Source organism: Heloderma suspectum, chromosome 7 (genome assembly GCF_057233095.1).
Source record: "Heloderma suspectum isolate Gila_16-S chromosome 7, 16-S_ref, whole genome shotgun sequence".
NCBI lineage: Eukaryota > Metazoa > Chordata > Lepidosauria > Squamata > Helodermatidae > Heloderma > Heloderma suspectum.
Window position 1 is genome coordinate 88748116 of NC_139464.1, and position 22948 is coordinate 88771063.

At 41.7% G+C, this 22948-nt stretch overlaps 1 protein-coding gene across 2 annotated transcripts in view; it reads right to left on the minus strand.

The window, feature by feature from the left end:
- Positions 1 to 19348, minus strand: part of SLC13A1 (solute carrier family 13 member 1) — a 67872-nt gene extending 48524 nt beyond the window's left edge. For both annotated transcript variants that reach the window (XM_084811827.1, XM_084811826.1), the window contains exons 1-3: positions 19228 to 19348; positions 8835 to 8963; positions 5445 to 5581 (exon numbers count right to left, since the gene is read on the minus strand). In XM_084811827.1, coding sequence (XP_084667953.1) covers positions 5445 to 5581; positions 8835 to 8963; positions 19228 to 19326 — 365 coding nt within the window. In that variant the 5' untranslated portion in view covers positions 19327 to 19348. The remainder of the gene's footprint in view (positions 1 to 5444; positions 5582 to 8834; positions 8964 to 19227) is intronic.
- Between the last annotated feature and the right edge of the window lie 3600 nt (positions 19349 to 22948).

Consider the following 22948-nt stretch of genomic DNA (forward strand, 5'->3'; position numbering starts at 1 on the left):
AGTGTTCAAATGATAGTTCTATTCACAAGAGTGTTAAATTATTCCTATTATCTTTGCAGACTGAGAACTGATGATTCCCATTCTAAAGCTGATTTCAAAAAACAACAGAATATGACTTAATCTATTCCACCTCAATTTCCCCTCATCTACTCCGCCTATAACAGTCTGAAATCTCTTTGGATGGCTTCATTTATCACCAAGGAAGGTATCAGTGTCTTTATCCAAAGTAGGATTGATTTAGATTCTCAGCAGAATTGGACCAGGACATCTACATGATCTGAGAGGTAGTCCTCAAGATCATTTACAGTTTCACAGAAGGTAGTGGAGACAGGCTCCTGGATCACATGCAGCCGTGATGTGACTTTGCAGGGAATCTTGGGTGGTACATTGCTTCAACGACATGACTGTTTTTCCCCATACGTATCTTCCAATAGAGCTGACACTTGACAGAGTAGTTGCTGAGATCTCTCCATCCCAGGGGAAGGGGTTGTAGAGTACATGTCCTGCATGCAGAAGGTCCCAGTTTCAAATGGTGGCATCTCAAGTTAAAAGGACCAGGTGGTGTGAAAGGCCTGTGCCTGAGACCCTGAAGATCAACTGCCAGTCAGTTAAACAACTCTGGGCTGGATGGAACTAATGGTCTGACCTGTTATAATAAGGCAATTCCCTATGTTCCTCTCCTGTGAAGTGGGAGGACTGTATGATGCCAGGAAAAATACCTGGGATCAGGTCTTAGGTGAAATGCTAACTTTCTGTGTATGTTTCTCATTTGTCTAAAGTGGAATAATCAGTGCAATTTCATGCATTGCATAGGCCTGCCTTAGATGATAGATCCAGCTATAACAACAATTATCTCTGGCCTCTATGAAGAAGAAGAGTTTGTGGGAAAGCACCAACAAAAATGTACCTCTTTTCTAACAGGTCCCCAAACAAACTCAGCCAAAAGCCAAAATGCCGCAAACAGTTGGAATTTGAAGTAGTGTTGTCAAACACAGAATACACACTTAAAGCAACAACAGTAAATTCCTGCTAGACAGCTCCATTTTCTTCCTGAACACCTCAATTCGCATTAAAGCAAGTATCTAAAATATTTGTCATTATATATCTATCTACACACACCCCTCACTGAATATCTTACTGGTTATTAAAGTACTTGCATAATAGGTAGCAGAAGATTATTGAAAACAAGTTATGAAAGCAGTACATTATGGCACTTTTCCTAGCAAATGCATAATATCTACATTATAAAAGCAGCCACATGCATGACGGAAAGAAGAGGAATTCTTTTACAAACTTGAAAAAGCTTTGGATTGGGGAGACTTTATTTCCCCTGAAGTCTGATAATTGAACAAGCCACATGCTGAGAGAATGAAGGCATATCAGAGCCCTCGCTTCACACACTGTAGCATTCCTCAGATGAGGAAAGGAAGATTTCTAGTGGTAACCAGCAATATTTTGGCATTTGCAAAATTATATTTTCTAGTACGTACATACATATTTTACTTATTTGTTCTTATTCATTTATTTTAGAACATTTATAACCCACCCTTCCACAGACAAAAAAAACAGCACTCATGGCAACTATGTAGTTGCCACACAACAGTCCCACACAACATACACAATTGGTTACTTTCCCAAATAAAGCTGACATTATAGGTTATAACTATATTTTGCATTTATATAGTTATAACCTATATAACCCTCACATTTATAGTAAAGTCACATATGTGATCCTGCGTATCTGGCACTCGGTATAATGTGCTTCAGCGTTAAGGACAGCAGCCATGGTGCCCTGCCCTTGTGAATATTTTTACATTCTATTTACTTATAGAATGTACAATTGCTTTTTCTAGCTACTATAAACATGCTCCTTAAAGTATGCTTCCACCCCTACTTACCCCAGGATAATCAAGGAAACCTGCTCTCATCCCATGCCACATCCTCCACCTTCACCCAAGCTTAATGGTATCCGGGTTGGAGAAGAAGGATGGGGGTGGGAATAAGCAAATCAAAGGAGCAATTTGATAATGAGAAAGGTATCACCCCCTTCTGCAAAACTGTTTCATGTCTCTTAAATCCCAGGAATGACTATATGGATATCACCAAGAAAGGGCCATTTGGTTCCTTCCTGGGAAAATTATGATTGGGACATAGGAAAGCCATAGCCTACTCATCACCATCATCATGAGCGTGAGGTTTACTTCAAACCATGGCTTTATAACCTAGTTTGTTCCAGTACAAACTAGGCTTTATAACCTAGTTTGTTTCCATAATGGGAAACCATGGTTAACTGAAAACTTCCTGACTTGTTTACTCACTCAAAGGGAGAGGTAAAACAGCTGTATGCAAAGGAATGAAGCTCATTCATATCTCACCTTATTTAGCCCAGATATGGTTGTCTGAACTTGGCCATTGAGTAAATTTGGAAGAAACAGAATAGGCATGCAGAATCTATCATCAATGACCATTGGCCATGCTGGCTGGGGCTGATAGAGCCAACAACATCTGGAGGGCCATAGGTTCCCATTCTAGGGGTAGAACGTGCATCATCCATCCTTTATCAAGGGCAGTCCCTATTTCTGGTACCTGTTCCTGATATTTTGTAAGGCATTTTTCATATTAAAGTGCTATACATTTTATTAATGAGGCAAGGTGACCATTGGTAAGAATGCTTATGAGATCCTCCCCATCCAAATTTATTTCTGGATTTGGGGGTTCTGAATTTCTTAGACTTGTTTTTAGGTGGCACTAATGCCTAAGGAATCTGCCATTCTTTCATTTTGATTTTCAGGCTTCATAGAAGCCACTATTCATGCTCAGCCTGCCACAGCTTTAATTTTCATTCATTCATTCATTCTTTAATTTCCTTCCATTCTTCCCCCTCAAACACCACTTGTGCACATTGATAAAACACTGTGCAAAAAAGTCGGGAGGGACTCTTGCTGTGCTCATCTGCTTGTCTGCTCATCCATTTTGTATTCCAGCAATGATTGCTTGTATGCATTGGTACGGTAGAGAGGTGAAAGTGATGAGAACAAAGGAAGAGAGATAAAAGCTTCAGCAAAGTATGCATGGGCCTGTTCCAGAATTAAATTATAGAAAGTTTCCATGTTAAATCAGAAGGAGGAATTAGGAAGAGCAGAATGAAACTAAGAAAATCCACTCATGGCTTGACTAGTGTGTTCAACTACACAGAAAAAAATCTGGAGCAACTGCCTACATCCTCCCTACAGCACTGTTGACATCTTGCTGCGTGCTTAGGAAAGACACAGTGTGAAATCAGTCCTGATCAGTTCTTGTGTTGGGTTTTTCTCTGCCCCCCACTTCTCCTTTTTTTTTCAACTTGTGAAGACATCAAGAGCGCCGATGAAGAAGAGTAAGTAGGAAATTCAATAAGTAGGGATTTATTGACTCTTTTCCATCACCTATCTGAGCTTTCAACAAATTTGTAAATGTAACATTTAACCCTTTTAGGCTGAGATCCTATACACACTTAGATGGGAGTAACTGTGCAACTCTATACATGTCTATTCAGAAGTAAGACCCACTGAGCTCAATGGGGTTACTCCCATTTAGGTGGGTATAGGATTGCCATGCAGGTCTCACTGAGCTGAACAGGGTTTACATCTGAGTAGACATGTATTAGGATTGTACTGCTCATGGACAGATCTTCTTAGGTGAAGGAATAATGATGTTATGAGCATCGTGACGAGTTTCATAGGAAGTCGTGCACAAGCACTGCCTCAGCCTCTTACACAGGTTTCCTTTTCACTCATTCCAAAATTGAGAGAGGGGAGGTGTTGCTACTTTATCTAGCTGTGCTAATTTATCATCATCAAATAAGTAAGGGGCAACTTTTTGCTGTGATGGGAAAGCAACATCTGATAATTCAGAATCAGAAAGCCCGTTACAGGAGGCTGCTGTTTCTATCTTGATGATCAAATTGAAAGGAGACAGTTGGGGCTATTTGACCCCTTGTAATCAATAAGAAAGAACACAGCATGGTGTTCATTTCCCTTGCCTAAGCCTTCCGATTTGTAACAAGTGTGAGCAAATTGGGGAATGGCAGCATCTTCCTTACGTGTCTGTGAAAATACTGCTGGAACAATCTAAACTACAAATTGAATAATAGTGACATAATGTATGAAAGATCTCTCCAGTTGCTTAATCTTAGTCATTAAGAAGTATGAGTCAGAATTATTCACCAGTTCATCTGCTAGTTTGTTCCAAGCCATGCACCATTATTATCAATAACAGGAGCATTTCATGTAAGAATCATCTTCTCACCCCAATGGTACGTATAATTCAATTTCAGCAAAAGGCTGCTTTTCGCAAGCCCCTTTAGCAGCCAAATAGAGTTGTAATTCTTGCTCATAAACAGGCAATACCTCACATCCCAAATTGCCAAAAGGTTGTCACTTCATTTCGTGTACCTCTATAACAGTTGCATGACACTGAAATATCCAACAGGTGAAGGTTCTATTGCCATGGAGCGGCAGTGATGGGGAAAACAGTGCCTGTTGAATTTCTTCCCAGTGTGCAGTTGTTTAAGGACAGGGGACTTTGGGTGGATCCAAACTTAGTCATACCTAGAGTAGAGCCATTGAAATCAGTGGGACTTAAGTTAGTCATGACTAACTGAAGTCCCATTGATTTCAATGGTCCACTCCAGGGGTCCACAACCTTTTTGGACCCATGGGCACATTTGGGAAGTTGAGAAACTGCTGTGGGAACCACCACAAGGTGGCTCCCACAGAGGATGTGGCTAGTCACATAATGGCTGCCATGGGGGCCTGGCTAATCAAAAGATAAGTAATTCACCCAAGAAATTGAGTACAAGCAAAGGAAGGGGTCTGAACTCCAAAGCCAATCCACACATTTGACCCCACAGAAGCACAACAAAATACCCATTAAAGGTTGCAATCTTATGCATGTGTACATGGAACTCAGTGGGAATTACTTTTGAGTAGACCTATATAGGATTGCTCTGCTCATCCTATTCACATGTGCATACACACACACACACACACACAGGGAGTGGAGAGAAAGCAAAGGGGAAAGGTCTATGTGGGTGAAAAAAGATAGGGCTAGGCCAAGAAACATATCTTTCCTTCTCTTCCTGCCCCTGCCCCCCAACAGCTGATCAGTCGAAGGTTCAGGAACAGGAAGGAGAACCTGGCACCCAAACATTTTTCAAGTTTTTAAAATTAATCCATTTTTGAAGGGGGCAGGGAGTGGAAAGCTTTGTGGGTGCCATTGGAGGTGCCTATGGATGCACTGGTCCCCACGGGCACCACACTGGGGACCCCTGGTCTACTCTAAGTATGACTAAATCTGGATCCAACCCTCTGTCAAGAAAAGAGGTGACAACTTTACCTGCACAGGAGAGTCATTTCTGGGCAGAGGTTCTTAGTGGCATTTTCTTTTGCAAGTATACTACATACCATGCAGGGTTAACACCCACCAGCATCACCATTTTCAAGGCTATTCTCTTGTGCAAATTCCATTTTTCTATTGATGTTGCCAAGCAAATTACTCCAGTTAATAGAAGATGAAAATCTTTGAAATAAGAAGAAGCCACCTAAAGTAAAAGACATTTTGTTAGTTATATGTATGTTCCTTAGCTGCCATCATTCAATCCAAAGTACAGAATACATTGTGCAATTTGTGTAGGAAATGGGCTTTTGAAAATCAAAATGTATGAAGCAATTTGGAGAAATAAAAGATACGCAACCGCTGCTTCAGTCCTCATGATCTCTCCTAAAACCATGTGGGTTAGGAGTTCCTGTCATGAGATAAATAAAACTGAACTAGTGGAAAATCAGAGCATAGTAAAGGGGTAATTTATATGATGGGTTTGAAGAAATGAAGCCACTTGCATTTCTGCTTTCTCTGCATGTCCTAACTGGCTCTTGTTAATATATGGGTTGCGACTTCATATTGAGTGCTTGCACTAGCAATCAACAGGCATTGCACACCTATTCTGGACCGGGTTGCACTCCCCCTGAAAGAGTAGGTTCATAGCTTGGGGGTTCTTCTGGAGCCGTCGTTGTCACTTGAGGTTCAGGTGGCCTCAGTGGCATGGAGTACTTTCTTCCAACTTCGGTTGGTGGACAACTATGCCCATATCTTGACAGGGATAATCTGGCTTCAGTTGTCTATGCTCTGGTAACCTCCAAGTTAGATGCGTTCTACATGGAGCTGCCTTTGAAAATGGTTTAGAAGCTGCAGCTCATGCAAAATACGGCAGCCAGATTGACAACGGGGACTAGAACAGCCGAACATATAAGACTGACTCAGGTCCGCTTGCACTGGCTGCCTATATGCTTCTGAGCTCGATTCAAATTGCTGGCTTTGATTGCTCAAAGTTATTTTTAGGTATATGTTGTCTCTGTGTATGCTGTCTGATGGTGTGTTTTTATGTAAATCATTTTTAAACTTTGTATGCTGCATTTTAATTATTTTTAATCTTTGTAAACTCATCATCATCATCATCATCTGACTTTTCCTCCTTAACTTATTTTTTTCTGGTAAGAAAAAAAGATGGATGGAAGAAGCTGTGGGAAAACAAGGCAAATTATAAATGGAAGGTGATTATGTCATCTGGACTCTCCCTCCTCCCCCACTACAATTCCATGAATGAAGCAGTGCGATTGCACAATAAAAGCCTCATCTTGAAGACCTGCTTTGACAGTTAGGATGAATTTATATGTTCATTTATGAAAGGATAACTTTCCCCATTATTCTTAGAGATGTTGCTGAAGTTTGTAACAATCTAATTAACAATACAAATTTGCCCAGCCTATAAAACTTGGATGTTTTACAAACTGTATAGTTCTTTTCCAAACGTTTTTCTCTCGTTCTCAATGTAAAATGAGATTCTGCACACCTGCATTCAGCAGACCAAGTGCTAGGGATGTACGGATTCCCCACTGTCCGTTCCGGTGGGGAATCCATGCGGGTGGGGAGGCGATCCGTGCTTCCCCCCCGGAATCCTCGCAGAGGATTCCACAGAGCTGAGGGCTGCCGCTTACCTGCAACCGGAGCCCTTTGCCTCTGCGCCGACAGCCATTAAAAAAAAAAGGTGATCGGCAGGATGTGCCCATAGATTTATACGCAAAATGGAGCCATGACTCTTGCATATAAGCCTATGGACAAATAGACTTAGATACAAGATTCACGGCTCTATTTAGTGTATAAGTCTATGGGGACATCCTGCCGATCGCCTTTTTTTTTTTTTAATGGCGATCGGCACAGAGGCAGCCGTGCTGTCCCACGTGGAATCCTCCAGGAGAGGAGGTAAGTGGGGCTGATCCGCCTCAGATTCCTGAGGCCAGATTCCAAAGAAATGAGGAATTGCCTCATTTGAATCCACAGCGGATTTCTCTAACATCCCTACCAAGTGCTCAAAGCAAGCTGCTTTGTAGATCCATACGCAAAAGTTCTTTAAGGTTAGACCCTTACTATAAGTGAAATTCTTCTGATATAGTCTATTAGGCAATTTATCATTCAACATTCATCATTTAGTTAGTAATTTCTTCAGTGGAGACTGTTGTATATATGAAAACTTAGAGTATGTCCATGTACACAGTTACGGATATGTCTTAAATTCCCTTGATACTAGAACACTGATCCCTTGGTAGACCTTAGTGCATTGTAGGGCTGGGTTTGAGGAACTGATGCTATTGGGCAGTATCCAACACTTCCCATGTGCCAGCAGGACCCACCACCAATGCAATGGGAAGCCAACATTTCCTAAAGCGACCAAAAACAAGCCAAAATGCTCATTTCTGGAATGGTGGGTCAATGGATCTTGCAGAAGGGAGCTCCACTGACCTGTCCCATTCCGGAAACCCTAGTTTCTGCTAGTTTCTGGGGTTGCTGTAGGAAGTGCTAGCTTTCTGTTGTACCTGCTATGGGTCCTGCTCATATGATGTAATCAGTGGAGGTGCATGGGCAGTGCTGGATACTTACCCATGGTGTACAAATGGTGTACAAATAGCAGCCCCCAAAGGTAGGGTCCTTCCATGTCACTGTACTCTCCTGCTTTGTCTAGTTAAGATATATAGAAATCTTGCATAGGCAGTGGGATCCAGAGGTTGGGCCAGATGGTCCTGATTGAGGAAACAGTCAGGCAATGGGAGGCGCAGGGATGGGCCCAACCTGGCAGTGGACCATAAGAGAAGAAAGATGGAGAGGCGTGAGGGCTGGGAGGTGCAGGGGCTTGTCTGTCCAATGTGCCAGGGAAAGAAAGATGGGCCCTAACCACAGAGAAGGTGGTAGCTAGTGTTGGGTGGGAAGTCCAAAAACTGAACTTTTGGCCCGATTTGAAGACAAAAGGATACATGAAATCACTCATTCTGTTTTGATTTTCATCATAGCTGCTACATGTTTTTCATGGTGGTGGCGGTCAGTAGCAATCTCAATGACTACCAATTGGCAATCACCATTCCACCCCCAGAATGTATTTGGTAGGGACAACTTCTGATTAAATACGCTTAGGAGACACTTTAAGTGAGGGTTGCAGGGGGCAAAGAAGGCACATGAGGCAGCCACCTTGCTGAAGGTAAGCAGGTCTGGGTCTAGTCAGTGCTTGGAGGGGAGACCACCTGGGAACCACATGTAGCCACCTTGAGTTCCATGATGGAAGAAAGGTGGGATATAAATGTAATAAATAAATAAATACGTTCATGGCTTCATAATATTTAGGATATATATGAACACTTGATTAAGGAGAGTAAACAAAAATGATACAATTGTTTAATATTTCGAATATCAAATAGATGGATAAATGCAGTAACAGTGGAAGGAAAGGGAAAAGAAAAAAAATGTACCTCTTTGGAAGCCATAATTCCAAACATTGGAAACATTAAAGCAGGAAGTAATGCTGTAACAGCCAGGGGCAACGCTTCGGTAAGCCAAAAGATAGCCACCACAAACAATGTGTATGCGCATTCTGCTTCCTAGAACAAACAAATGTAATTCAGATTTATATTACACAATACTAGCAATGAAATGGCAAAAACTTAAATCAGAAAAAGAAAAATTCTAAATCAATATTATAACATCTGACTGAAGGGCAATAACATTTACTGGGAAGACGCTACATTCAACTAGAATCCAGAGATGTAATCAATTCCATTCCAAAAATTGTTGCCATAGTAGAACTCTCAATTCCTTGAGCTATGTTCCCCCTCCAAAAAAAATACATTGAAGAGCTGCACAGCTGTGGTGACCATAACTGAAATCAAGATGTATTTAAATACTCCAAAAGAATCTTTCCCCATCTTTGACACTACCGCTTATTTCGCTTTTGGGGGCAATTACAGTGCAATCTTATACATGTCTACTCAGAAGTAAGCCACATTGAGTTAAATGGGATTTACTTCCAGGCTGCAATCCTGTACACTGTACAGGATCGCAGCCTTAAACTATTTTTTTCCACATCATTGGGTTTTGTTTTGTCTTTCAGGGGTCAGGGAAAATGGTTTCTTACAGCTAGAAAAGGAAGCCCCATATTAGTTTTATCCAATTTTGTTCCATCACAACCTTGTTTCCTGCTAATGAAATAAAATCACCCAAAGAGCAAGTGAAGGAGATGGGGAAAATAGCTAAAGTTACATAGAATCATAGAATAGAAGGGGCCTACAAGACCATCGAGTCCAACCCCCTGCTCAATGCAGGAAGCCTGATTCCCCCCAGGCAGTCTCCCATCCAAGTACTTCAGTGGTCGTTTAGTTTGTACGTTTAATATAAATATATGTTTATGGTTCTAAGACTTTGCTATGATGGCAAAATTAACATATTATATTAGAACTGCTGAAAAAAGACAAAGAGGAGATATATTTGTAAAAAAAAATGGACATGCTTCATTAATTTCTGTAGAGGTAAAGCAATATATCCAAATATTCAATTTTGTTTTTCAATAATTTGATTTACTGTGCAATCCTATGCATGTTTAGACAGGAAAAAGGTCTGTAAGCCCCAGCCAGCGAAGCTGTCTGGGGCATGATTGGGTGTTACAGGACTTTTTTCTATCTAAACATGCATAGGATTGTGCCCTTTGTTATATATAAAATGTATGGATGCATATAAAGAAGAGTAAATTGGTAACAAGCTTATTGGTAACTCTGGATTACGCATAAGAAACATAATGTAAATATAAATGAGTGTGAAAATGTATATACCTTATTTCAGTGATTCACAGAAGTGATCTATTGATTGATGTATATAATAATAGTAATAGTAATAGTAATAATATGTCACCATTCATGATCCTGAGCATTGTTGACAATAAAATGTTCCTGGGTTCTATATGTCAAATTATTAATAATAAGCCACACAATTATTCTGAAGCAGCAATATTTATGTCCAATAGGAATCATCGATATTTAATTTGACAATTGTGTAAAAATATGTCAATGAAAATGTGTTGGTGCAAGTCTAACCCTTACTCCTGTGATGCAACCAATACATCTGGAAAGGAATTATTTCCCCCTGTCTGGATGATTATGCACCTTTAGAACAGGAATTTTCCACTGAGATTCAATAACATCTGACCTAGACGGTCACATGCTCAGAATCTGATTGAACAAAAATCACATTCATGCCAAATAGACAGCCATAGAAAAACCTGTGTCGGATGTGGGTTTTCCGTTAATGGATAGTTTTCATTAATATTAAATCAGCATTGTAATGTGAAGGTTGCTGAACCTGATCTGACCTTACTTGTTTACTTAATGGAGGAGGGAAACAAGTGTGTAGACTGCAACTGCCAACTTTAAAGCTGTTGGCCAGTTCTCCACATTTTGGTTTTGATTAGATAGCTGTTGTATAATGGGAGAGTGTTTCCAAGAGCCATGCTCTTGAACTAAAGTCTAGTTGGTTTTCACATTCTGAGGGAATTCCAATCTACAGTGAAACATGACCCTAAACATTTTACAACCCATCCCCGCCCCCCAAACCTAAAGAGAGTTCACAGCAAGCAGTAATTGCAAGAGTGAAGGCTATCTACAGAGTAGGGCCCAGTGTTGGCATAGATGGGCTGCTCCTGAGGTTCCAGAGGCTCAAAAGGGCCCAACCATTCCCAGCCCAGACCCTGTGCTGCAGCTGCTGCTGGGGTTGGATTTTTGCAGCTGCCGCAGCAGCTCCTCTTCCTCTTCCAGTCCTCTTCCTCCTAGACGGCTGGCCCCACTGGCAAAAAGATGCACCTGCTCCACTCTATTTCAAAACAAAGCCTGTTTTTAACCTTACATTTTGAGTAGCAGTGATCTGAACCAGTCAGATGCTGCCTTTGAGTGGAATGGCCAATGAGGGCACAGGAGCGGCAAAAAGACCATCACCACTTGCTTTCTGTGAAATGGGTCTTTTGTTGTGCTTTGTGGGGATAATATATGATTTGGCATTTAGGGCTCAGAGTAACTCTGCCTTGTTTCTTGGCCCTCTTACTTGTCCCTGAGCCTCATCAGTTTACCTTTTCTGAAATGGGTGCTGGAGCAGTAAACTGTGGGTTCAGAAGAGTGTTTTTGTGTTTTGGAGCCTTGTACAGCTTGTACTCATGTTCTTGGGTATGTTATTTTTTTTAGCTCCACCAGTTTGCCTTTGGGTGCTTTGTGATTGTCCATGCCCACCATGGGTGCAATTTTGTGAATGGGCAAGCCCACCCACAGCAGCCATTTTGTGAGAGCACTGATAGCACTCTCTCAAAATTCGAAATGTGCCCATCCTCCAAAAAGCCTTGGGGATCCCTGATGTAAGTGCTAGATGTCATTAAATGACATATTTGATACTAAAATATATGTCTCATCAGGCCAGCCTTAGGGATGGGCGAGCTGGGCGATCGCCCAGGGTGCCAAGCTGAGGGGGGTTGTGCTAAGCTGAAGGGGGCACCAAGCTGAGCTCAGAGGCTGCTTTTTTTAAAGTACTGTCTGCAGTGAGGAAGGGTAGCGAAAAGCAAGTGACTGTAATCTTTTTTTCCAAGTTTCTACAGGTGTTTGGGTCCTAACTACAAAAATTATCTTCCTTCAGTTAGCTTTAAAGTATGCTTCTTTTTCATTTTCCACTTTGATGTCATTTGCGCTGGGTAAAAACCAGTGGAACACAGTTTTACTTTGAGGCAATGTTACCAAGCACTTAGCACTTCAGATACTGTAAACACTACAAGTACTATATAAATAATAACAAAATAATGCAATAATCTGTAAGAGAACAGCTGGATGCTGTTTTTATTTATAACTTTTCTTTATGTTTTTTAAAAATAAAAATAATGGATATTCTAAAATAAAGATGTTTACCAAAAGAGAGGAAATGCCACAAAACAAACATATTATAATTAAAATCTGCGACAGTTCTGCTGTGCTGCACAGTGCATGGGCATGGCTCAGAATGCGGCTTTTCAAACTTTGGCTTGTGCAAACTCAAACTGTAGCACAGTGGCTGAGAGATCAAGGTTTTGAGCCATGTCGTTCTCGATGGACATGACTCCTGCACCAGGCTCCAGAAATCCTCTGGGTGACCCTGCAAAACTGACTATGGAGTGGTGGTGGAGACTTCTCTCAAAAGAGGGTCTATGACCCCCCTGGCAAAGTACAGGTTGAAGGGGCAGGATTGCAGCTTGAGATCGATAGGCATATGGTCAAGGAATACCTAATTACTTTGAATGAGCTCAAATCTCCAGGGCCAGATGAACTGCACCCTAGAATAATAAAGGAACTGGCAGAAGAGCTCTCAGAGCCACTGTCTATTCTCTTTGAGAAATCATGGAGGATGGGTAAAGTGCCAGATGACTGCAGGAGGGCTAATGTTGTCCCTATCTTCAAAAGGGGTAAAAAGGAGGGACCTGGGAACTACAGACCAGTCAGTCTGACATCAATCCTTGGAAAAATTCTGGAGCAGAATGGGCAGAAAACAACAGAATGAAATTTAATAGGAATAAATGCCAAGTTCTGCACTTAGGAAAAAGAAACCAAATGCACAGTTACAAGATGGGGGATATGTGGCTCAATAACACAGCAAACAAGAAGGATCTTGGAATTATTGTAGATCACAAACTGAATAAGAGCCAACAATGTGATGTGGCTGCGAAACAGGCAAATGCTATTTTGGGCGGCATTAATAGAAGCATAACTTCCAAATCATATGAAGTACTAGTTCCCCTCTACTCAACGCTGGTTAGGCCTCTTCTGAAGTACTGTGTCCAGTTCTGGACACTTTAAGAAGGATGCAGACAAGCTGGAGAGAGTTCAGAGGAGGGCAACAAAGATGATCAGGGGACTGGAAACGAAGCCCTATGAAGAGAGACTGAGAGAACTAGGCATGAGTCCTTGAGGAGAGAAGACTGAGGGGAGATATGCTAGCGCTCTTCAAGTACTTGAAAGGATGTCACAGAGAGGAAGGCCAGGATCTATTCTCGATCATCCCAGAATGCAGGACAGGGAATAATGGGCTCAAGTTACAGGATGCCAGATTCCAGCTGAACATCAGGAAAATCATCCTGACTGTTAGAGCAACACGACAATGGAACCAATTGCCTGGGGAGGTGGTGGGCTCTCCCACACTGGAGGCATTCAAGATGAGGCTGGACAGCCATCTGTCAAAGATGCTCTGACTTGGATTCCTGCATTGAACAGGGGGTTGGACTCGATGGTCTTGTAGGCCCCTTACAACCCTACTATTCTATGATTCCATGACTCCTCACCCAAGGTGCTATTTATCCTAGGGCCAACCTTGTGTCTCATGGTATTGCTTTATTATATACAATTTTATATTTAAAATACAGGTTAGAGTACCTCTTTGCATGGTTCAAAAGTGCCCTTTTAAATTCATTCCCACCAAGTGAATTTTTTTTTAAGCATTGAAGTGTAGAAGACTGGCCACATATATAATTCAGTTAACAAAACCCCTTTCATCAGTTTCACATGTTTTGTTAAGGGCTTTCCATATTCATGTGAGCTTCAAAATACTGGGAAATTACAGCTGTTCAATGCCATGCTGTTACATGTGCATTATTTAGGCAATATGGATATGGCTTGGCATCTTATGCTGTGGGTAGCTTCACCCCTGCCTTGGAGCTGGATGGCTGTCAGTGGCAGAGTGGTAGATCTAAATCTCAGAACAGACACATGGAGTATATGCGACTAAAGCTATCATGCAATGGAAGCTACCATTCGACATTACAAAAACCCAACTAGCAACCAATGTTATCCACACAGAAGGATAGAGCAGCATAAATAATGTGTATGTTTAAAGTAGAATGACCACTGCAGCTCTTATTTCCCCCCAAACCTCATTGTCTCCTAACTGCCTAACCTTAAAACTAAAATGATGATAAGTTATACTTTCAAAAAAGGCCCACAGTTGGTTCGCTACCCTGCAGTATAATAAAACAGCATAAATAACTCATACAATTATTAACACTGCAGCTCCTGTTTTCCCCCAAACAAAACTTCACTGTCTCCTAACTGCCTAAACCTTAGCTGAGGTAATAACTCTCTTCTCACCTTCTCCCCTTCTGTTCCATTTTCCTGGTGACCAACATCTCACTCAGTTGTATTCTACCTCTTCGCTCCTGCAGGATCATTCTGGGCATGCGCAGTGAAGGAACTTAAGAACTCTCACATGGTAAAATGGGCCATATGATTTTAAATAATGAGTACAACCATCGTACAGTGGTCACAGCACATATGAGACTCCCCCCACCCCAACCTGATACAACAAACAGTTTTCTCTAAGATGCTGTACAAATGGAGCAATTGGCCAATAAAGTTTAACTCTAACAACTGACCTGTAAAACAGCTGGAAGTCAGTAGTTGAACTTTAAACTCCCATATCTAAGCAATTCCTTACCTTTTCTACCTCAATATTGACACAGACTATTCTCAAACCAACCTCTCTGGAAGGTTGGAGCACTGGAAATTGTAGCTCCATGAAGAGGACTGGGGACAGGAAGGATCCTCTAAGAAATTCCGATGCATTTCCACTTCATACTTTAGCTTGTTTTCCAAAGCACATTAAAAAACACGCACCAAAGGTAGCCGTGCTGGTCCATGCGGGAAAAAGAAATAAAAAATCCACAGTTGGGCAATATCTTTTTCTTAGGACCAATCAAAATTGCACAAAATTGTGCACGCTTTCAAGTTTCCCCGAACAATTCATCAGGCGAGGTGGTACAAAAACTGGGACTGGGGGAAGAAAGCAAAGCAGGGGATTGGGTTTCTTCCCCAATCCCCTGCTTTTTTTTTTTAACCACCTAACCTGATGAAGAGTTCTGGCAAACAAAGCTTGGACATGTCTGTAGAATTTTGGCTGGTCTTAAAAAAAAAAGAATTGCAAAACTGTGGGTTTTCGATTTTTATTGCATTTTGTTGCTTTAAATCCAGTCTATATGTGGCAAATAGCCATGTCATATAAAGTGTGAATTTGCCCTGAGATGGTGATAAATGTAGACCTTCTTCACATATACCCACAGTTACCTGGGAACTGCTTCCTCGTGTTGAGATCTAAACTGGTTGGGTCCTGGGGATGAATCCTGTAATCACACTGATAATGTGTGTCTTTTCTATCTGGTCATCATCTGCCCTCTTAGAGGTGCTTGCAATAACACCATAGAAAACATGGCTATGTGGTATGTGTTTGAAGAGGGCCTTGGAAATAGTAATTTGTGGTTAACAATTCTGTCTATCTTTTAGAGTTCTTCTGAATCCTGTGGAACAGATTATGCCATGGAGTACTAATCATAAAGAGGAAGTTACGACTTAATTCCAGCTATCATTAAGGTCATGAACAAATCTCAAACAAACCAAAGCAGACACAAATGATTTACATATTAACATTTCTACAGCCAGTCTTTTTTTTTTTTCTTTTTTTACCATTTGAACAACGCTGCAAATGATCATATTGCACGTACACTATAGTAGAGGGAAGGTTAGCCGGAACAATTAGTCATTAAAATAGCAGATTGAGCATATTTAGTTCTCTGTGCCTCAAACAGTATTATCCATCTCTTAGGCAGAGCTACATTTCAGTAAGATTCAGTAAACAAGATAACTTTATCTCTCACTTGTTGTTGTTGTTGTTTTTAAATAAACCCGCTTCCAGCAACCACATTATTACACGATTACATTACTTAAGAAGAAAGGGGGAAAATAAAAATTCAGTTTGTGAAAACTTCTCAAATCTGAATTTGCTGGAGTCTCACGTGTTTCAAAAGCAATCCCTTTCCTGTGTGATTATTCACACATAATTCTGTAAAGTTACCAAATCATGGCTAGTTTCTTAGAATGCTATACTGAACTCTGCTACATGATTTCACCTGCTGATATGTTTAACACTACTGGCATTCCTATGAACACAGCTTTGGTGTCATGCATCACCATGCCAAGCATAAAGATAAGCGTGAACTTGCTTGAACATCATACATTATAGCAGAGACTCCCTGAGCCAAATCACAATGGGAAGGCGGTCCCGGGGGGTGGGGGTGATGGATCCATGGACAAGAATGACTAGCATCCAGTTTGTGGTAGGTCCCTTTAATGGATACTGTGCATAATATTACAAACCTCTATCATATTCCCTCTTTTTTTTCTAACCTAAAAAGCTCCAGACACTTAAATTCCAATTACATTATGGATGTGTAACAGATTAGCCACTGACTGGTATTTAGCATGGAAGCATTCAAGCTGAATTTGTCAGCAAAATCTATTATTAAGAAAAGAACATAAGAACATAAGAAGAGCCATGCTGGATCAGACCTAGTCCAGCATTCCATTCACACAGTGGCTGACCAGCTGTGAACCAGGAACCCACAAGCAGGACATTTTCTTCTCTTGGTTTAAGACAGGCTCAGTCGTGGAGATATTTCAGTAGGTAACAACCAAATGATACAAGTTTTCATAAACATAGAATATGACTCTGTGCCTCACAAAGAATGGGTTTGGATATGCATTTACGATGTCAAAATAGGGTGTGCTATGCACACATCATGCGTATATCAATGCGTGTGATAGGACAGTACATTAGTCCCTGACAATACCTACTGATGCATGTGGTGGACATGCATCAATAAGTGGCATGAGCTGGTATGCTTAGAGGGGAAAAAGTAAGTGGATGTGGTGGGTTCACACTTAAGTTAAACCTACATATAGTCTATTATTCTCTGTTCTCAAAAGACACATTTCCTTGAATGTGGTACTCTGAATAAGGACAATAAACAAGGCAATGGTGTGGTGTTGTTTCCTTCGCCTATATGAGCAGGAAGAACAACCCCTGAAAAGCAACAAAAACTGGCAATCTCGGAATACTTATAAAAACAATCCCTGAATAGCCATAAAAACTGGCACTGCCTGTAAATGGAATTCAGCTTCACTGAAATCAATTGGACTTTTGCCTTAACGGAGCCAAGTTTTCACCCATTAAGTTCATTAACAACTGACTGAGAAACATCTTGATTAGATAGCAAGGTAAAGGGCCATATTTTTCCAACAATAGACAAGTCACTATTTTCTACTTAGTTTGGCCTTATGTGATTAGTCAACATGAAGGCCTTTAACATAAAGTACTCGATTCATAGCCAGCTTCTGCCTCCTTTCCTAAATGCCCAAGTCCATTCTCAAGACTGCTTGCTGTGTGGCAGCTGCCACACACATTGATTTCAACCTAGTGGTAGTATGACTGTTATGTGTCAGCCACTGATACACACAGAACTGGGCAGGTATTGACTTTTTAACATTCCCCTGGAACACCAGGCTCTGGAGCAATGTGCTAAAACAAAAATAAGAATCAATACATGCTGAATCTAGTGTCCTAGCAGCCTGCACACAATGGCCTCCATGCATGGCACTGTGGTTTGAAATCAGTGTAAGTGGCAGATTTCTGTGGAGCATTTCAAAAGGGGGAGGGGGGTGCCCTTTATATATGTTTGTTCTACTGAGAGAGTCTGGTGAGGCATGCTGCAGATGAACAAGGACAATATTACTGGTTTAAAGAAAAATAATACACTAATGATGTACTTAAAGCACCTCTTACATACCTGTATGAGCACCAGATCATGCAAATGCCCATTTTGCATGATTCCTGCCTCCCTTTTTTGCAGGTCAGAAATCACACAAACTGGGCTTCCACAGAATCAGAGGCTATCTGCATGATGAGGTTCGCATTGGAGGTGAAGGAAAGATGCTCACATCACATGCTGCTCTTCCACCATGCTATTGCAGTGCTGCTGAACTATCAGAATGTGTGAACCCAACATTAGGATAGACATACTGCAAATAGCAGAATTTATTTTCATCCTTTCAGTTCTTTGGGTAGTATCCAATGTTGGTCCTACCTAGAATAGACTCACTGAAATGAATGAGACTGAAATTAATCACAACTATCTTCAGTACCATTCATTTCAATGGGTCTAAGCTACGTAGGACTAACATTGGATACTATCATTTCACTCCATTCAGCTAGTAATGCTGACATTCCTACTGGATTGTATATTTTCGAAAATGGTGAATGAACCGTTGCATGCTTCTTCATCTCAGAAGACCTAGGTACAATCTGAAACCTGCATAACACCTCGTAGAGCCTAATTGGAAAGTCTGCTACCTCGTCCCACATTTCTGTTAAGGGTGGGACTAATGCACACTCCATGGTTTCAGTGTCAGCCAGCTTCCCCAGCCCCCAGCCTTGCTTTGTTTACTATCTAACCTGATGAAGAGTTCTGAAGCTCTCAAAACCTGCACACTGTTTTGTGACATTTTGGTTGGCCTATTAAAGGCATTGCACAAATATGGATTTTGGAATGTTTCTTATGGCCCACACCATTTGTTTTTAGTAAATAACATATAAAATGAAATTATATGTCAGGTAAAACTAGCCACAGACTTCCTCTCAAATTGAAAAAGCAATTAAAAGGTAGATCTTATTGATATCCCATATAAGATTGGAAAAACAAAATGCACTGTCAGGTAATCTGCTGTGCCTTGGAATTGATACTGCGGTGAGATTTTCAATGATCTGAAATAGTGTGGTTGTTGGCTGATCAGTTTTATCTACTGAGAATGCACCAAGAAAGCTCTGTAAAAGACGCTCAATAATTTTGATCACTTTTGCATTGCATAATTGCATGGATTCATGAAGAGATGAATCTGACAAGAAATAGCAGGAGCAAATTATAGGGACAGGTAAAACATTTCAATGAGGTTTTCAAAACATAAACATGTAGGTCCACAGTTATTCACTTACTTTGGTTCTGATGATGAGAGGCAATGGAAGTAAGAGAAGGGGAGTAAAAAGAATGAGCAGGAACCGCCGGTACACCAAGAGTTCTCTAATAATCTTCATTGCTGTGGGTTTGTAACTTCGCTTTTCTCTAGAAACAGTAACCCAAAAAATTAGATTGAACCTTAAGTACATGCGTCTGATTAATATTTCTCCAAGCCATCACCTTTAGTCATTGCAAGAGAAGCTTCAGTCAAGCCAAGTTAAAAATAAATCCTGTTCTTTATTGTTTTAGTATCTATATTAATACTTCAGATAAGAGATGCATTCACCAGCAACACTCCATGTTCTTCTTTTAAGATAAAATGGTTTCTGTTCTTACTATACTCTTTTTATCATAGCCTTTCTCTAGACTAGAATGTGGCTTAGAAACCCCAAAGACTTTTTCACCCTTAATTAAGCTTGAATAGTCTGAGGCTTTATTTGGGATCATTGTACCTGCTTTAGTTAAATGCATAACCAAAGTAGAAATAAATTGAACTGAGTGGACAATGAACTGAAAAGTAAAAATTCAGAACTCTAGCTTCATTTTTTTGATTGTACTACACTGGCATCTCACCAGGAATACTATCTCATACCTTGAGCTGAGAGAAAGTTATAGTATAAGTGTAGTAGCCTCAGATGTCACTTAACTATGGATCACCAACAACAGTGTAGTGGTGATGGGTTGCACCGGGGCGTCGCTCTGGCACTTTTTTTGAAGCCAGCCCCCAGCCAGGTTGCAGTCTGCTAGGGAAGAGGAGGGAGCAGAGGGAGTGCAGGCGGCTGCCTCTTGGCTGCTGGCCAGACAAAGAGAGCGAGAGAGGGAGCCTGAGGGAACTCTGCAGCCTCTTCTCGGGGCCCCCCCCCCCAGTTCTTGGCTTTTCCGTCTGCCCCTGCGCGCCCAGCGCTGCCCTTGTCTCCTACAACACTGGCCACCCATTCAGGGCTGCTGCTGCTGCCCATGGAAGCAGCAGGAGATGGGGGAGGAGCTGCCACCATTATTTACTTATGAGGCAGGGCAGGTGGCTGGTTTGTGCCAGTTTTTAGGATTTATCACACAATCCTATGCATGTTTACTTGGGAAGTCAGTCCCGCTATGTTCAATTGCCAATTGGGCTTTCTCCGAGGTAAGTGTGCGCAAGACTGCAGCCTTAGCTGCCTTCCCAAGGTCTCTGTAAATTTAATTGGAAATAAAGACCCTTTGGATTGCACTGTTAATTCTTGAACATTAATTTCTACAGTAAGCAGAACAGCCAAATGCACCCTGCTCTGTCAGCTACACTTAGTACAAGTGTACAAGTGTAGCCTTGGTACAAGGCTAAGCATATATCTGGGCAAACAAACCCTGGTGGAGGGAAGGGAAACAGAAAAAAATCAGTTGGGGGGAGAGGAGAAAGAAGGTAGCTTTGTGTGTGTGTGTGGTTCAATCCAGCTGGGTGTTTGGACGTTTCTGTTGCAGGATGGGAGAGAGATAATGAAGGAGCTTAGGAAAGGCTAATGGGTGATGTTGGGACACTAAGGGAGTGTGCAAGGGGGCTGTTTAAATGAGAAGGGATCTATCCATGAGGGCCAAGTTGAGAGGCTGAAGCTTCCATAGAGTACCATATTTTGAAAATCTAAAATGTTTGTGTTTGAATGAGTAATTGAGCGGGTGAAAAAGATTAACACCCTTGCATTTTTTTTCTCAGACATCCAACTGAAATACTCTCAGCTGCACTGTTTTTGGATCCCAGTTGAAGGCTGTATATCTTTACAAGGTTGTACAATCTTAGAAGGGGGCGTGGCTGTGACTGTCAGGAAGGGACCCTGCACTTCTGAATTTGTCACTACACTACTGATCACCAACCATCATAACTTGTAGATGAGTTCTGTGATTTGTAAGGGAGAACCTGTTTAGCTGCAGAATATGGCACAATGGCCTGAAGCCAGATTTCTAATAAATGCTTCTGCAAAGGCTGAAGGCCAGATGTACACTTGTGAATTCCCAAAGAAGAGGATGTGCATCACCAAAATAGAGGACAAAGGAGAACATTGGTTTGCATAAAATGTCATATGCTAATTTTTATGTATAGATGCAAATTTAGAAATTATTATAATTTAAATAGAAATACAGTACATCTCACCAGAGTAGAAGACTGTGACCAGGTGGTGGGGGGAGGATCTTCACCACAACTGAATGAGAAGCGTGTTGGAGTCTTACCCAGATTTTCATGGAATTGGCTTTGTTCTGTCAGGGACACACCAAGAAAGATAAGCCTACTATGCTGTACCTTTAAAATCTGGTTTTCAGGGGTCACACAGCACTTGAAAAGAGCATACTTCCAGGTGGTGTGCGGGGAGTAGAACTGAATGTCATCAACCTGGCAGGGGCTGCTCAACCAATGAGAGAGACGTGTTTCCTGCCTCTGTCCAGGCTCTCTCCTGCTACTACTAATATTATAAATGGAGAGCAACTAATTTTCCCCATGTGTGCAGATTTCCCTGAAGAAGCCAAAATCCCTGGTTCTCCAGTGCAGCATCTGAAGGCTCCCCCTGAGAGCCCCCCACCCCAATTTTGCTCCATTCCAGCAATCTGCCTCAGAGCTATTGCTCCTACCCTGTTTTTCCCCATGGGCTGATCTACACTTATGGGTTTTTTCGCTTCCAATGAGGTTTCACCGCCCATCTTTCACACTATGCAGTACCCACCTCGAATTGGAACCGGAATTTCCCGCTTCTGTGCTCCCGCTTTCAATACCCTGATATCCCGGTATTTCCCCTTACTGTGCTCTGACTTTCCACCTTCACTACCGTATCTGGTCGTAGTCCCCTCCCCTGCCTGTCCATATATGGTGGTGTTTGTATTTCCCTCCTCTCCAATTGCAGCTCTCGATGGCCCCATGTCGTCTTCCGGCTACTGATCGCATAGCTTCCTCAGCACTCAATGTCTCCTTGGCAACAAGCAAAGGGCTGGATGTGCGCACGCTTGTCCGATCTCGGAAGCTAAGCAGGGTCGGCCCCGGTCAGTAGTTGGATGGGCGACCGCCTGGGAATCAGGCTTCCTGCATTGAGCAGAGGATTGTTCTATCCCTTCAAATGAGACTAAGTTTTACCCCCTCCTATCCCCCGCTTCGGCTGTTTGTTTTTTTAATTAAGGCATTATCTTCGAAGAATCGTGTCTTTGCCATGATTTTTTTTCCTAATTGAGGCATGATCTTTGAAGATTCTAAAATTCGAAGATTTGAAGATTCGAATCTTCGAAGATCATGCCTGAATTAGAAAAAAAAAATCGCAGAGAAGGCATGATTGTTTGAAGATAATGCCTTAATTTAAAAAAAAAAAAAAAAACCAGCCAAAGCGAGGGATAGAAGGGGGTAAAACGTAGTCTCATTTGAAGGGATAGGACAACCCCCTGCTCAATGCAGGAAGCCTGATTCCTAGGCAATTGCCCATCCAACTACTGACCGGGGCTGACTCTGCTTAGCTTCTGAGATCAGACAAGCACACGCACATCCAGCCCTTTGCTTGTTTCCTAGGAAACATTGAGTGCTGAGGAAGCTATGCGATCAGTAGCCAGAAGATGACATGGGGCCATCGAGAGCTGTGAACATGGTGAGCATGGAATCAGCAGAAACAGGAAGAGTTTCTGATCCTCCAATGAGAGCCTCCATCTTTAAGAGCAGGAAAACAGCACAGCGCTCGAGTGTGAACTGAGCTCGTGCAT